The sequence below is a fragment of the Periophthalmus magnuspinnatus genome, chromosome 1 (assembly GCF_009829125.3).
Source record: "Periophthalmus magnuspinnatus isolate fPerMag1 chromosome 1, fPerMag1.2.pri, whole genome shotgun sequence".
Classification (NCBI taxonomy): Eukaryota; Metazoa; Chordata; class Actinopteri; order Gobiiformes; family Gobiidae; genus Periophthalmus; species Periophthalmus magnuspinnatus.
In genome coordinates, this window is record NC_047126.1 from 24,626,971 (window position 1) to 24,643,164 (window position 16,194).

General features: G+C 42.7%; 1 protein-coding gene across 1 annotated transcript in view; it reads left to right on the plus strand.

Moving 5' to 3' along the window:
- Positions 1–4,732: 4,732 nt before the first annotated feature.
- myo15ab (myosin XVAb) overlaps positions 4,733–16,194 on the plus strand; it is an 84,962-nt gene continuing 73,500 nt past the window's right edge. Inside the window, 9 exon segments of the mRNA XM_055221620.1 lie at positions 4,733–7,363; positions 7,714–8,979; positions 9,106–9,792; positions 10,337–10,447; positions 10,528–10,845; positions 11,632–11,829; positions 12,428–12,660; positions 15,215–15,605; positions 16,106–16,188. Of these exon segments, the coding sequence (XP_055077595.1) occupies positions 4,733–7,363; positions 7,714–8,979; positions 9,106–9,792; positions 10,337–10,447; positions 10,528–10,845; positions 11,632–11,829; positions 12,428–12,660; positions 15,215–15,605; positions 16,106–16,188 (5,918 nt within the window).

Below are 16,194 nucleotides of genomic sequence, written 5' to 3' on the forward strand. Positions count from 1 at the left end.
CCACTACTTAATGTCTCATTCTATTGTCCAAAAATATTTTTTTCATTATCATCGTGGTATCAGGATCAGTACTGTATCAAGTCTCTTCCCTAGTAACAAAACTGAGTTTGAAATTTTAGTACAGATCAATTCAGCACTCAAATTTTCTACACTATGATGTGACTTTGAAGTGAGCAGCTTTTGTTTTTTTGCCTCATTTGAACTGCTTCAGAGTCCTTTACACTCTAGGGCTCTAGCAAGCAAGCTGTTTATAGTGTCTCTGTAGCAGTAGAATTCTCCTTTGTCTCCCAAAAGAGGCTTAATACAGCCTCATCCCCGTGGAGAAATGGTTTGTTGGGAAAATGAAAAATGACTTTGGCCAACAGTTTAAATTTACTTAGCCAGCTTCCTCAGTCACAGTTTGAAAACAGGAAACATCAGATGCAGTACCTTGAAGTTTAAAGGACTATAGGTCTTGTGCTAGTATCTGCTATATAGTTATAATCTATGACACCCATGTATGTTATAATTTGGACATTTCAAATCTCAATCTTAATCTAAAATGACTTAATAAAAGAAACACGTTCACTAACTTCCGAGTTTAAAAAACTGCGGTGCCCAATGGGAGCTGACATTACCATAAATGTATAATAGGTCTGTTTTAAAAGTGAAATACCAAGAGGTTTGCTGTGGACCAAAGTTATTCCTCACTTCCCTTATGCATCCTAATTATTCCCCTCGATGAGTTTATATGCTCAAGTGCAGAGTTTTAAGGTGACGTAGTGCTAACGTGCACATTTCTAATTAGATGCAGGCAGCAAGCAGCGGACATATTTTGACTTCAAGAGCTGCTTTCTGCTCAAATACGTGGGAAAAAATGGATCCAAGACATTTAATATCTGCCAAAATTTGGGATATTTTCATTCAGATATTCCACTTTAGCACAACCTTATCATAATAGCCTTTAGTTATGTCTGAATCGATTTATTTGACAGACTAAAATAAAACAATAAACCACAACGACGTTTCCTCCTTCTCAAGCTTATCTTCCTGGAGCTTGTCACCTGTCTGTCTGTCTGTTTCCTCAGGCTTTTGTATTATTCATGCCCCGCCCCCTCAGCCGCCCGGCCCGCTCGAGTTTCACCTGCCCAGTCAGATGACAAATTAAGACTCCTTCTATGGGCCGGGACTAGCTTCTCCAACACGTATCCATACACCCCCACCGCCGCCGCCAAGAAGCGAGCCCGCTGTCCTACTTCCTGTCTACCTGACACACATTTCACCTGACGCACATACAAAGAGAGAGAGAGAAAGAGAGAAGGGGTCACTGTGAGAGAGAGTAGGTCAGTGGGAGCAGCGTAGAGTGACAGGAAAACTCTACCCTGGAGTTGTCTGGATCAACGTTTCTTTTGAGGAAAGCTTCAACAAGGAACTTTAAGGGACAATTTATTTTCTTTTTTAAATTTTATAACACTACTTTTTTTGGAGAATAATTATTTTTATGGTTTTATATGGTGACAGCGCTTGAAGAGATAACTCTAAAGGTAAGAGTATAGGGTAATGTTTTATAATAACGACACTTATCTGTGCGTTAAAGTGGACCTATATTATGCAAAATCCACTTTTCAGAGCTTTTAACCATGCTATAGTTGTTTCCACTCGACATTTACTCAGCTGAAGTTGTATTTGGAGTGATTGTGCATTTTTAATCGGTTATTTTCAAGACGCCATTTTGCCGATCAACTCCCGTTTCCACTGTCACCGGTACAAACCCAATGTCAACATATTGTTTCTTTTATTAGGTTTTTTAGATGAGTATTGAGATTTAACATGTCACATCCACAGGTGTCAAAGATTATAAATATATACCAGACACAACCAGAATAAGTTCTTAACGGGTTATCAAGGTGACGTTATAATAAAAAGTGGTAGTATTTGTTTGTACATTAGATGTGGGGATTAATGAAATATTCACTTTTACTTGGGTCATGTTTAGAAGAAATAGTACTAATAGTTTTAATTACAATATTGGAAATACCAGAATTTTCACATAATTAATTTTCTTGCTGAAGACAACACTGAATCATAAATCTAATTATTTCAGCAGGATTTTCACCACAGTAAAAGCTTAAAAATGAAAGCATCTGTCTAATGTTTAATGCTGTAGACTATTATAGGAGTATTATTTAAAAAAAATCAAATAGAAACACATTGTCATAAATTGTCATAAATCAATTTTATCACTGGCTCTTAAGCTTTTCACACTACCACAAAGAAAAGATTTGGCTTTTTGAGTACCACAAGATCCACATCAAGTCTTTAACATGACTATTCCAGGTCTAATCTTGGGCTAAACCAGGTCTAAAAGTGGTCTACTTCATTACCACTGTAGGTCTAAACAAGTCATTATCCAAAGGAGGACAAAAAAGTGAAAAAAAAAATTAACTCTAAATGAGGCAAACCCACAAACTGAAGAGCTGCCCAAGTGCCACCTGAAGGAGCTTGTGTACCACCTGTGGTGCACGTGCCACAGTTTGAGAAACGCTGAATTAAATATAAGTGAGAAAAAAAAAAAAAGCATAAAGACGATAGACAAGTAGTCGGCGCCATCAGGCCAAGCTACTAGTCAGATTTGTGGAGCGGCAATCCTGCAGGAAGTTAAGCTATAAAATCTGTATGTAGACAAGCATGCAGCAGCCCCTCCACCAAAAGTTCCTTCTGATAAAATGTGGCCTTTAATTTACAATTCACTGCGTATTACATAGCTTCTTATTTAAAACAAAAAGTTGTATTGTTTTGTAAGGCAAGAAGAAGTCTGTTAGGCTCACATGTTAATGAAGTGCACAACCCCAGAATCCAGCTCTATCTGGGTATCAGGGTAACATTAGGACAGGTATAGTGGTTCCACTTAATTGTTTTGGAAGGCGCTCCATAATCACTGAACAATCATTTGAGATGGAAACCTAATTAGCATACGGAGCAGCGTGTCTCGACCTGTAAAGTGCCTCTAAAACCTAGTCTGCCCCAAAACAACTGTACCATACTGAAATTTCAAATACTCAATACCGATCCAATACCACAATGATAATAACTGCTTTCTTTAGCCAATAGAATGATTTCCAAAATGAAAGGTAGTACTTTCTTTCATATTCTCATGTGGCCTTATATCTGTGTAATCCCTCAGTTGTCCAGGTAGTTTCCATAGTGGTCCATGGGCGTACACTAGTCTACGTGGTCTTATACTTGTGCTGACACTTCCAAAGATCTTTCTAGTGCGATTTAGGAAAGGTTCACTCTGTCCCGTTAATGTGACTTTTTTTGTATTGATATCTGTTCAAATGGTATCTAGTTTCAATACTGGTTTTAGTATTGAGTTGTACCAGATTTCTGACTTTTTACAACCCTATTAGTTATCTTATGAAGTTGTTTTTCACCATAAACATAGCAGGAGTTGTGTTTGCTGCATGCCTGAGTAATCCTACCTGTTCCGTTCTTCTCAAAATGATCTGTTCTACCAGATGATGTCATGCGATGATGTCCCTCTTCTCCACAAGAACAGGTCCTCAATGAGTCTTGTTAACACTTTGCAGCTATTGTGTTTAGCCTTAATAGCAAAAATACCCTTAATTACCCTAATAACTATTAATAGAACTAAAAAGATGAATTCAGTTTTCTGGTTTACATGGCTCATTATTAAACACCAATGTTACCTAAAAGTGATTTTTTTCCAACTTGACAGCGGTTCAATGGTTAAAGCACTTGTTCACAGATTTAAAGGTTGTTGTGTCCCCGGGCAAGACACTTGACCCACCTTGCCATGTTTGAATGTGGTGTGTGAGTGACTGGTGGGGGAGACTTGTCAAGGGCAATACTAATACTATATAATACAAAGGCATCATTATAGAACCTCCAGAAATGTAACTGTGACAAAATAGTGTTGATTGTCGTATGGTATACTGTTTATGATGTTATTAATATTTAAATTCAGAGCTAAAACATAACAGTCTTGTCTGTGTCTTTGTAGGAATCTTCATGGGGACCAGATTTGGACAAAGCAGGTTTGCTTTGGCCAGGTGGAGTTGTCCTCATACAATTACATGTCAGTGTCGACCTAGAAACAACCAGGCATAAGTAAACCTTCATCCATTACAGGTAATAAACGCTTCAGTTTTTTGGTACTTGATAACATTTTTGTACTTTGTAAGATTGTATTGTCTGGAGGTGTGCAACGGTTACATTAAATTACATTAAAAGGCCCATATTTCACTATTTTCTGATCTATATTATACCAATACTTCCTCATCAAAAACAAACCCGGATTGTGGTTTTTTTTCATTCATGTATATATGTATTCATGTACACACAAATCCTGCATATTTAGGCTGTGTGTGAAACGTGTGAATGAAACAAAACATAACTTCAGGTCTGTTTTTGATGAGGTAACAACATTCTAACATGGCTTAAAACTCACAAGAATCCATGTTGTGTAATATATGACCCTGAAGTATAAAACTGTAGCTTAAAAGGCCACTTAATTGACATTTTTTTCCTAAAAAGGTATCCAAAATACACCACCAACACCTTCTGCAAATGATGGACAAATATAGTTTAATGCCAAATACCAGAAAAAGAAAAAAAAAGTCTTCAACACATTGTTTTTTGCAATGTTTAACCCAATGATCTGTTTGTGTTTGAAGGTATCACCACTGTAACCAGCAAGGAGGGCATGCTGCGCCGTTAACTGCGTGTCAAAATGCCTGGCAAGAAAGACAACAAAAAGGATGCAAAGAAAGGAAAACCTGAACCTGAGAAAAAGAAAGAGGAGGAGAAGAAAGGAAAAGATGACAAGAAAGATGACAAAAAGGGAGGAAAGGATGACAAGAAAGGAAAAGATGACAAGAAAGACGACAAAAAGGGAGGAAAGGATGACAAGAAAGGAGGGAAGAAGGGGAAAGAGGAGCCTCCACCAAAGGGCAAGGACGACGGGAAGAAAGGGAAGGACAAGGGAAAAGGAAAGAAGGTCGAGTCTGAGGAGGAGGACGAGGAGCTGCTGAGCGAGGAAGAGGAAGAAGAGAGCGACGAGGATGAAGACTCTGATGATGACAGACGCAAGAAAGGCAAAGGAGGAAAGGGGGATAAAGGGAAGAAAGGCGGTAAACCCAAGAGACGGGGGGATGACTCTGATGAGGACGAAGACGAGGATGAAGATGATGAAGATGAAGACGACGAAGATGATAGCAAATCCAGAAAAAAGGCCAAAGGAGGGAAAGACGATGGTAAGAAGAAGAAAAAGAAGGATATTTCAGCTGCTCCAATCAAGGAAATGCACAAGAAAGGTCTCAAAAACATGTCCAGGATGTTCATGAAGTTTTCCGGTTTTAAAAGACGCAGGAACAGCAGGAAGAAATTGAAGAGCACATCTCGCTTGTTTCTCGGATTAGGGAAAAGGAAAAATCGGATAAAGTCTGCCAAGAAGAAACGTCGCAAGTCTATGCTGAAACACACCTCTCGATTAATGTTTCGATTCAAAGCCAGCAAAAAGAAAAAAAAAGAGAAGGAGGCCAAGGAGAAGGCCAACAGTGGCAACAAACCAACATACATGCTGGTACGATTAGGTGGAAATTCGAATCAGAAAACTGGCTTTTTCAAGGGTATGTTCGGACAAAAAGATCCCGCTGGTTTTAAGAACAGAAGTAAGGTGCTTGGGAGGGTCGCTGCAGCTACCAACTGGTTGACCAACCGCTTCCTGTCCAGTAAAATGCGAGGCCGTAGAGGACAGCAAGGTTGGGGCGGCCAGAGACAGAGTCGTAGAGGGTATTCGCACGGTTATCAAAATGACGGTTACGATTATGGCGATGACGCTTATGGCAACGACCCACGATACGCAGGTCACCAGAAAGGTTATGGTGTCTACAATAACGGCTATGGAGGTTATGGAGACGAGGCAGCTGCGTATGGAGGCCAAGGTCATTATGGTGATCAAGGTCAATACCAGGATCAATATGGTTACTATGAGGGAGAGGGAGCAGACTATCAGGACTTGGGTTACTATGAGGAAGAGGGACTGTATGATCCGAATGCCGAATATTATGAAGGCGGGGCTTATGATGACGGAATGGGGAATTATTATAACCCCTATGAAGCCACGCAGGATTACTATGGTCAGGAAGCTGATTATTACGGATACCAGCAACAGCAGCAGGTCATGGGGGGATATGGCAATGAGGCTCTTGACTACTACGCGATGATGGGTGAAGATCACATGTACGCAGGTGGGCTGGATGGTTACATGGATCCTATGGCGCAGGTTTATCCAGGCGAAATGGCTCAAGCTCAAGGATATTTTGGTGAAGGCCAAGCTGGGTTCTATGATGCAGGACAGGCGGCTTTTCAAAATCCATATGCACAGATGCAAATGCAGGCTGGACTTCCCACAGATTTCCAACTCAACTATAGCCAAGCCGGAATGCCATACCAAGACCTCAGCTCTCAGCAGGCTATGGGAATGCCAGGAGGACAAGGTTTTGGATTTCCAGGTCAAGGAATGGACCAGATGCAAGCCCTCTATGGAGATCAATTCGCAAACCAACCAGATCAATTTGTGGACAATGCTGGAGGCATGCAGGGAGGGGATGTTACATTCAGAGTCCCCAGACCACAAGTTCGACTCTTTGGCAAAGAGCGCCTAGATGTGTCGCTTCCGCCACCACCTACTCTCCCTCCAGATCCAGAGTTTGAAGGCATGTCAGAGATACAATATGAAGACCAGATTCCACTCAACCCCGGCCTGGTGCCTGGTGGCATGTTGACTGTTCCACAAATAGGACTACCGCAGCAACAGATGATGATGTCTCCACAAGATCAGATGATGATGTCTCCACAAGATCAGATGATGATGTCTCCACAAGATCAGATGATGATGATGTCTCCACAAGATCAGATGATGATAATGAACCAACAATCTCAGATGATGCAGCAACCGCAAGCAGGGATGATGGCCCCACAGGAGCAAATGATGATGCCCCCACAGAGCCTGTCACCTATGCAACAAATGATGCTCCAGGATCAGCAGCAGCAGTTGGGCATGGCTTCGATGATGCCTTCACAAGCCATGTCACCACAGCCGCAAATGATGATGCCACAGCAACAAGCAATGTTGCAAGACCCAGCTATGTCAGCCCAAATGATGCAAGCAATGTCACCCCAACCAGCAATGATGTCACCCCAACCAGCAATGATGTCACCCCAACCGGCAATGATGTCACCCCAACCTCAGATGATGCCTTCCCAACCTCAGATGATGTTGCAGCAACAGATGATGCCCCAACAGGTCATGTCACCTCAGCCGGCAATGATGGCACAGCAACCGATGATGTCACCACAGGTATAGTAAATTGGTATGGTAATATAAAATATCATAGATTTACAAAATCACTGCACCATTCTCTATGAATTCAGTTCACTTTATTTAGGGTAGGGTGAATGCCCAAACACTGCTAACCTTTCTGCTTGCTTCTGATGTATAGATTACTTCAGACACCAACATTGCCCCTGCAGCCTTGCTTTGAATTACAACATATAACATATATCATAATTTTTAGTTTAGAGCCTAACTTACTTAAAAATAATAATAATAATAATAATAATAATAACAATAACAATAACAACAACAACAACAACAACAATAATAATAATAATAATAATGTGATAATGTGTGGATTATGTTGTTCCCAGCAAATGATGGCTGACCAGATGATGATGATGGCACAGGATCAGGGATATGGACCACCTTCGATCCCCACACCTTCTGCGATGATCATTAAGCAGGCAGGCATGACCCCTCTTCCTGCTCGCAGAATGCAGGCCTCCCCCACCCCCTCCCACCGCTCTATGATGATGCCTTCACCTCAGATGCAGCGACATCCCATGGCTATGCCAGGGTCACCCATGATGCCCCCAAGACAAATGCCCTCTCCACAGCCTTCGATGAGAGGTGGCTTCATGGGTGCTCAAAGACCACCCTCAGTGATGTCTAGACGGATGTCGCCTCCCGTCTCGCCGCGCTCTTCTCCCCTTGCCCATCGAAGAATGCCCCCTCAGAGATCACCTCCTCCCATGGCTCGGCCCCCATCCCCTCCCCACTCTCCACGGGCCTCCATGATGCGTCGTAGTCCCCCAGGTTCTCCAAGAGCTTCTATGCGGCGCCGCTCTCCTCCTGGTTCTCCCCGAGCTTCCATGCGAAGACCAAGTCCTCCTCCTGCAGCCAGTCCTGCTCGCAGCCCATTTGGAGGAAGAAAAATGGAGGCTCGCCCACACTCTCCAACCCGGGCATCTCCCCCGGTGTCACCCCAATTTAACAGAAGGCTTTCTCCCTCTCCTTCCCCTTCACATCGCAGCGTCTCCCCCCCCAGACCACGGCCTGCTCAGGCATCCCCTACACTCTCCCGTCGATCCACTCGTTTACTCAGGGACCCTACTCCTGTAGCCAGGCCCAGGATGGGTGTTCCTCTAGGCACAGTGAGACCATCTCCCATGGGGCTCAGAGGACGCCCAGTGCCCCCTCCAACCCAAAATGTAAGGCCATTTCGTGCCTCCTCCATCCATAGTAACAGGTCCTCAGTTCTCACCATAGACTCCTCCCTTCACTCTTCTCCCTTTCACTCTCCTCCCATGGTACATCGTGCTCCATTTGGGAGAAGGGAGTCTGGTCGCCTTCCCCATCGCCCTGTGGCTAGAGGGAGGCCTTTAATGGCTCAGCAGTCCATGAGGAGTATGCCCCCACCATCTCCTCAGCCTTCACTTAAACACATGGGACATCCTGCATCCCCAAGACTTTCACCAAGATATTCTCATCCGGCATCCCCAATCATGTCTCCACACCCACCAGCTTTTACACCAGAACCTCAAATGCCCGGGATGTACATGGACCCTTACATTGATCAGGCACAGCAGTTCACGGCCCCTTCTTCCCCCATGTTGTCTCATGCTATACAAAACCAGGCACTACAGCAAGCTTCTTTTGCCTCTCCTTTTGGTCCAGCAGTCGATGCCAGCGGGATGGGTGCTGAGTTTGTAGATCCTTACGTTCCTTCTTCCCCTTCTCTTTCCAGTGCAATGCAAAACCAGATGATCCGCGATGCCTCTTTTGTTTCTCCTTTGCCAGGTTCACCTTATGAACAACCTATGCCCCCTTCTTCTCCAGCACTGTCGGGAGCTCTGCAGAACCAAGCCATTCGAGGAGCATCATATGTGTCCCCACTTCAGAGGCCTATTTCCCCATATGCCTCTGTGCCCTCGTCGCCAATGCTTTCTGGAGCTATGAGACATGGACAGGCTTTAAGAGGCATGGCTTCTTACCAATTGCCAGGTATGCAGTCACCCTATGGACCCACTGTGGTTGGTCCATATGGTGACATTATTGAACCTGGCCCTGCCCCAATGCTCCATGACGCCCTTCAGAACAGATCAGGGTTACAGGGCGTTGCCACTTTGAGATCTCCCATGATGCAGAGAAGGAACCCCTATGCTCCTGCCACTCCTCAGCTCAACCGGGCATTACAACAGAACCCCAGTCTTCGCCAAGCTTCTTTTCATTCCCCAATACAATTCCGATCCCCGTATGCACCTGCCTCACCCATGCTGGGCTCGGCCTTGCAAAACCGACAGCTGATGCAGTCGTCCTACAGGCTCCCAGACGGGACCCTGGTGTCCCCTTACGCAGATCCTCGGACCTCACCTATGCTTGGCAGTGCACTACAGAATCCACAACTCCGAGGGGCTTCCTTTACTTTGCCTGATGGATCAATCATACGGGTAAGAGCGACAAACGTTTAATTTTTTTTTTATGTAGTATGTTCTAGATATTTGTTCTTTGTCAGCTGTTTTTATATGTACCCTTGTGGTTCTACTTGTCTCCTCTGCAATTTTATTTATATGTGTCTTCCTTTGGGCAAGTTCTTGATTAGAATTACTGTAGCAATAGTTAAAGCTTCCTGGAGGTAGCACATCACCTGCAATCATTCCAGGGAAATTAAAACCACACTTCAAAACATTCAATATTTCAATATTACAGCCAAGAGAATATTTCCATAGAAATGGGACAAGGCCCTTCTCCAAGTTTTTCAGTGCAATAAACAAAGACAAAATGTTAAAACATGCTTTTATTTTATTCTATATTATGCAAAAAGTTACATATTGTGGCTTTAACTCCTGTTTTTGATACTTTAGACAGGGGGTAATCCCATATGCTGGAAACTTGGAAATGAAAATCTTTACTATACCAATAGCTTTAGTTTTTTAAATAAGTTCTGTAATCTTTTGTTTTAAAAATTTGACTCCTATTCTGTAATTTACACAGGACCCTCGGAGGCCCATGTCTCCCAATCTTTCCAGAGCTCTTCAGAACCAGGATCTCAGAAGTGCCACGTACACTCTCCCTGATGGAACTATTATTGACCCCAGGCAGCAAGTACGCTACCATATTACTTTATTTCAATGTTGTTCCCTTGTTTATTATAATGGGTGATATTTTTTGTCTCTTTTGAGCAGCAGCCGATTTCCCCAGATCTGGCTAAAGCCCTGAATAATCCAGCCCTGCGGAGAGCCTCGTACTCTCTTCCTGATGGCACTATTGTCATCGACCCAAACACGCCCAAAACCCCAAATCTCGCAGCAGCGCTCAGTAACCCTTTCTTGAAAAGTGCCTCGTACACTCTGCCCGATGGAACGATCATCATAGATCCACGGAAGCCTGTGTCGCCAAACCTGGCTGCAGCACTGCAGAACTCCGCTCTGCGCAATGCTTCCTATTCTCTCCCAGAGGGCGTCCAGGATCCCAATGTCCCATTGTCACCCAATCTGGCTAAAGTGAGTATGATTAAATATATTGAATACATTTTATTATTGGTGCTTTTCAAATCCTAGAATGCAATGTCATTATCTCAGGTAAGGTGCAAGAGACATTTTAACCTGTTAATTACATGTTATTCTAATAAGAAATAATCAAAAGATAAATTCACAAATGTTGAACCTGATAATTTCTTTTAGTAACTAGACCCAAGAACTCGCTATATTACCATGAAAATCTGCATTTTAACAATACTTTTTTAACTGCCTCCATCAGTATTAAATATCAATGGCCTATAGAATGTGATGTCATCTGAAACACAGCATTTGCCATAATATTTGTGTAAAAGCATTTTAGCTCATCACATACAAATACAGTATACATGGACAGAGTTAAATACTTAGTGGTGTTTAATCAGCATACTTAAATCAATATTATGGAGGGGATTCGAGAACATGGTGGATATGTACCAGTTTTTGATGAGAAGTTATTTTGACAATAGTGTAAAATAGAAATAGCTACTAAAAGATAAAGTATACAGGTAAGCTAATGGTGGCTAATGCTACCTATTGCCTCAGCATGCAAGAACCAGCTTAGAGGTGTATTGTGTGTGCAGAAATTAAAAGCAGATTTTACCAACTTCATGAAATGTATGTTTCAGATGACTGTCCCCTCACTCCTCTGGCAAACCTGTAACTAGGAGTCTGTTGATGTCATGTTGTAGTTCCCAGTTGGCACAGTTGGAACAAGGTTATAAATTTTTTCTTGAATATTGTCTGAACTTTTTGATATAATCCTTTTTATAGGCTCTCAACAACCCAGCCTTGAGAGGGGCAACATACCAACTCGCAGATGGGACCTATATCGTTGATCCAAACAAACCCAAGACACCAAACCTCTCAGCTGCTCTGCAGAACCCCTATCTGAAGAGTGCGTCCTACACCCTGCCAGATGGAACCATCATCATTGACCCACGCAAACCTGTTGGACCGAACCTGTCCAATGTTTGTACCTGTCTCTTACTTATGTTATTGTTAGATTAAACGTAGGGCATGTAGGCTGTGCTTTGATTTAAAAGCTACTAGAATCACAACTGAACTTGGGTTGTCGCTTTAACCTACAGATAGAGGACACATAAAAGTATACTGTATGGTCAGGCCATGCTTCATGTGAAAACTCCCTTAAGAATTCACTCACTGAGCTGCAGAGGCTGCACTAGCACTGATTAATGATTGGCTGCAGGTGCGGGGTTACGTAGTGAGGATTCGCATTATAGAGAGTCCTTTTAAAACACTGGATTTCAGCACTGGAACTGACAACCCAAACAAGTCATGTGAGGCTCATTCTGCAACTTTCTGATTGGATAATTGTCTTCAGAACCAAATCACCAAATGCGTTGGCCATCATTCCCAGTGTTTTTGTAATCATGAAAAAAGTCAACATTACAATTGTTTGCAGTTTCTATATTTTATTTGAACATGTTTCTTGTATCTGGGGAAACAGATGGGTCATGCTTATGAAATTTTAAATAAATACTCCACATAAATTTTAAGATCAAACCCAGTGTCTTTAAAATGTACTAATATATAAACTCCCTTACAGGCTCTTCTCAATGAACACCTGCGTAAAGCCTCGTACCAGGTTCCTGATGGAGCCCTGCACATCCCTGGTCAGAAGCCCAACCTGTCGTTCGCCTTACGTCAGAACCGCCCTCTCCGTTCCACTGGTCTGTATCAGCTCTCAGACTCCTCTGTGCTGTCAGGAGTGCCCAACCCCACCCAGCCCAACCTCGCCTCAGCTATGCAGATGGATGGACTGCGCGGGATCAAGTTTAGGTAAATATGTCAATAGATTTATTTATATATATATATATATATATATATATATATATATATATATATATATATATATATATATATATATATATATACACAAGATTCAGTCAGTATTATGGCAAACTAAATCATTCTTTTAATAAAGGTCCAGAGTCAATCATTTCTACTAGTTAAGGATTATTTTGGTAAGGCAACTGTCAATCAAGACGTGTATGTCAAATTAAAGTGTGTGCATATTTATTTTTGTAGATTCTTGATGAAGAGAATACAAATTCAAAAATCATAACATTTCACATTTACAAATATGCGCTTGAGGATTCTCTTTAACGAATCTCATCTGTGATCAAACTGTCAATATGATGTCACCACTCACAGACATTAAGAGTCAAGTAGGGACTCATGGATTGGGCTGACTATGGCTGAAGAAAAACACTGTCACTTTGCACACTTTTGCCATAAATTGAAGTATTTACTGTGGATGCTTTCTAACATATTGAAGTTATAGAATTAAACAAACACATTTTATATTAATTATTTTAGCTATTTTGATGAGGGTTATTTCAAAGCTGAATTACATTATCTACTTCTACTTTTACACAATTCCTATGTTTAGATCCGTGGACCTGGGTTCAAACCCAGACAGTAGTAGTTTCTTTTCTTTCTTTTCTTTTTTTTTTTCTCTAAAATATGTAAATACATTATTATTGTCATGTGTATGTCATGGACATTCAATTTTTGTTTAGTAAGCCAAAAAGATTTGCTTTTTGCCCATTTGTTCTTGTTGAGCAGCCCTCAAAGCCCTGTGGCTGCATAGAGGGAAAGCCAAAAGGCACTGGCAGGTGAAGGGATCTTGGGAGTGTTTTGTGCCAGGCCCAGTCAGAGAGAGGGTTTACTTGAAACGCAACATGAGAGTCAAAAAGTGAATTTGGACCTGTCCTGCTGCTTTCTCACACGGGAGAGTGACACAGAACGGTGTCTGTTTGTAAAGGGCATAGTGACAGCACTGCTACAGTGCAGTGCATCTCCTGTTCTGTGCACAGCACCTACTCCTATAAGCGCCGCACACGCCCAACACTCAGCTCCTTGTCATTGGTGCTGATTCTGTGAGTGGGGAAGGGCCATAGCACACATGCAAATCTCTAACCACCCAGCACTCACACTAATGGTAACAGCTCTAGCTCCTGTCTCTCTTTGTCACTGCTCAGCATTGACCTGTCAATCACTTGTGTGGGGCGAATGGTCATGATGTCCCCCCCCCCCCCGTGTGTAAAGTGTGTGCGAGCATGCACAGGCCTACTAGGGCGCACATGCACACCCAGTTTAAAAAGAGTGTCAGGCCTGTCCAATTCTGCCACGGCCCATCCAAAATTTTAATCCTGGTGCTAGTGGTCTGTGGTGCTCTCTTTGAGATTGGGCAGTGAGAGACAGAGTAGTGATCACTGCCCGAGGCTGTTGCTGCATTCGTTCACTGGTTCAGCGCGGCTGGGAGCTCTCTTACTGGATACTACTCAAAGGCTGAGTTGCTCCAGAGAGCAGGACTTTGGTGCTTTATTTCCCCGCTTCGACTGAACTTGCTGCTGATGCTACGCTGCCACTGCCTCACAGACAGCCAGACTTTGTATGACTTCTCCTGTCCAACACAAGTAGACCTATTCCATGCAAGCATGACAGGAGGGAATTTGGTGACAAGAATTTGGCATACACTTCATCAAGAATCTGCAGTGAATGGGATGCACGGTCCATACCCTTGAATGGACCAGGTAGGTGATGATATGCCACACCATATCGGTGTTTAGCCAGAAACAACTGTATAATGGAGTTTATGACTATCCCAAGATAGAATCACCTCTAAACCAGCAGTAAAACCAGATTAAAAGAAGTGTAACCCAGCAGGAGGTCAGAACAGACTCATGTGGCATAATGCACAGTTCCAAAGCTCAGTTTGCTCGTGAACCTGTGAATGTTGTAGTAAAATCAATATTCACACAAATCTCACTGTTTGGATCAAGGATGCAGTGTAGAAACAGCAGCTGCTGCATGAACCCCCAGAGCCCGCTCTCCGGAGCATATCAGCCACACAGAGTAGTAGGCCTGTCCCACTGCTCCTGAGCCCCACTGAGGGAGTGAGCTAGTGGAGCTTTTTGTCAGTAGCCTCAGACGCTGATTTCCACTCTGCCTCTTAAAAAGGTTTGCAAAGTGACAGCCACCCAACCCTATAGGCAGCAACTTTGTGTATGAACTGTGCTATATAAATAAACTTTCATTGCTTTGGCTTATCAATTACGGTAAGTCTGTATTGTTATTGTTCAAGGAATATGGAAAGTCAACCGTATTTGTTTGTAAGACAAAAAAAATATGAAAATCTGGATTGAGCAATAAGAAAAAACATATTTAAATGTTTTCTAATATTGGACACCCTTGTCAAATCTACTTGACTCAAATTTCAAGTAACCAAGAAAATTTTTTACAGTGTATTTATTTATTTTTTTATTCTCGATGCTCGAATCAACTACAATCAAAATACACTCACCAATTGTCATGTACTTTTCTATAGGTTACCAGATGACTCTCTTCTCACACGACGCTTCCACAACCCAAGCTTAGGTGACGCCATCGCTAACCAGCAGCTGCGCTATGCCTCATACCGAGTGCCGACAGGACTGTATGGGGAGGACAACCAGTACGCTGTGGTCCCCCCGTATGGCCCACGCTCTGGCCACTGGGCTCGGAACGCCCGAGGGGGAGGAGATGGGGGGGCGGATGTGTGGGCTGCTGAGAGAATCCTGCCACACGGGACCCTCCAGAATCTGTCCAAGTGGTCCATGTACCGAGAGGCGGGTATTCTGGATGAATACACCCCAACACTCAGGGCAGACGGGACTGCCGAGGACACACAGTGGGCCCCCGAGAGAGAGCATATGCCTGGGAAAAGCTGGTATGACAAGGTAAAGACTGTTTCTGCTTTACTATGGAGCTCAACACTGACTACTACCCACTGGTTCCAGAAGTAAATTTCCTAAAATTAGTTTATTTCATTTTTCCCCATACATTAAAAAAAAACGAAAAAAAAAACAAAGAGTTTGAAGGCATCATGTTGGGTAACTAATATCCATAACATGTTTTTTTAAGGTCAAAAAGCCCTGTGAAATGCTTTAATAACTTTATAAAGTTACTTTTAAGTTTTAGTTCATTAGTTACCTCATGACTGATTAGCTTTCATTTACATTTTATCTGAAAAAGAGAAAAATGTATGAAAAATGTACATCCGGATCCAGAGGGCGGGCAGTCACTGTTGAGCTCCATGGACCTTATTCCAGCTTGGTTGTAAGTGTGGTAATTTCTCAAATGGAAAAGCTGCTGTTCAAGTTAAATGAACCACTCAAATGATTTATGTGTGTGTATTGGTTATGTTTATTGTAATGTTGCATTTGTTTTGTTTGTTTAGATATACTCCATCCTAACCATGCCTACAACTGGCCACAGGGTAAAGCGCTGGGCTGAGGGGATGGAGGACATGACACAGCTGCCGTAAGT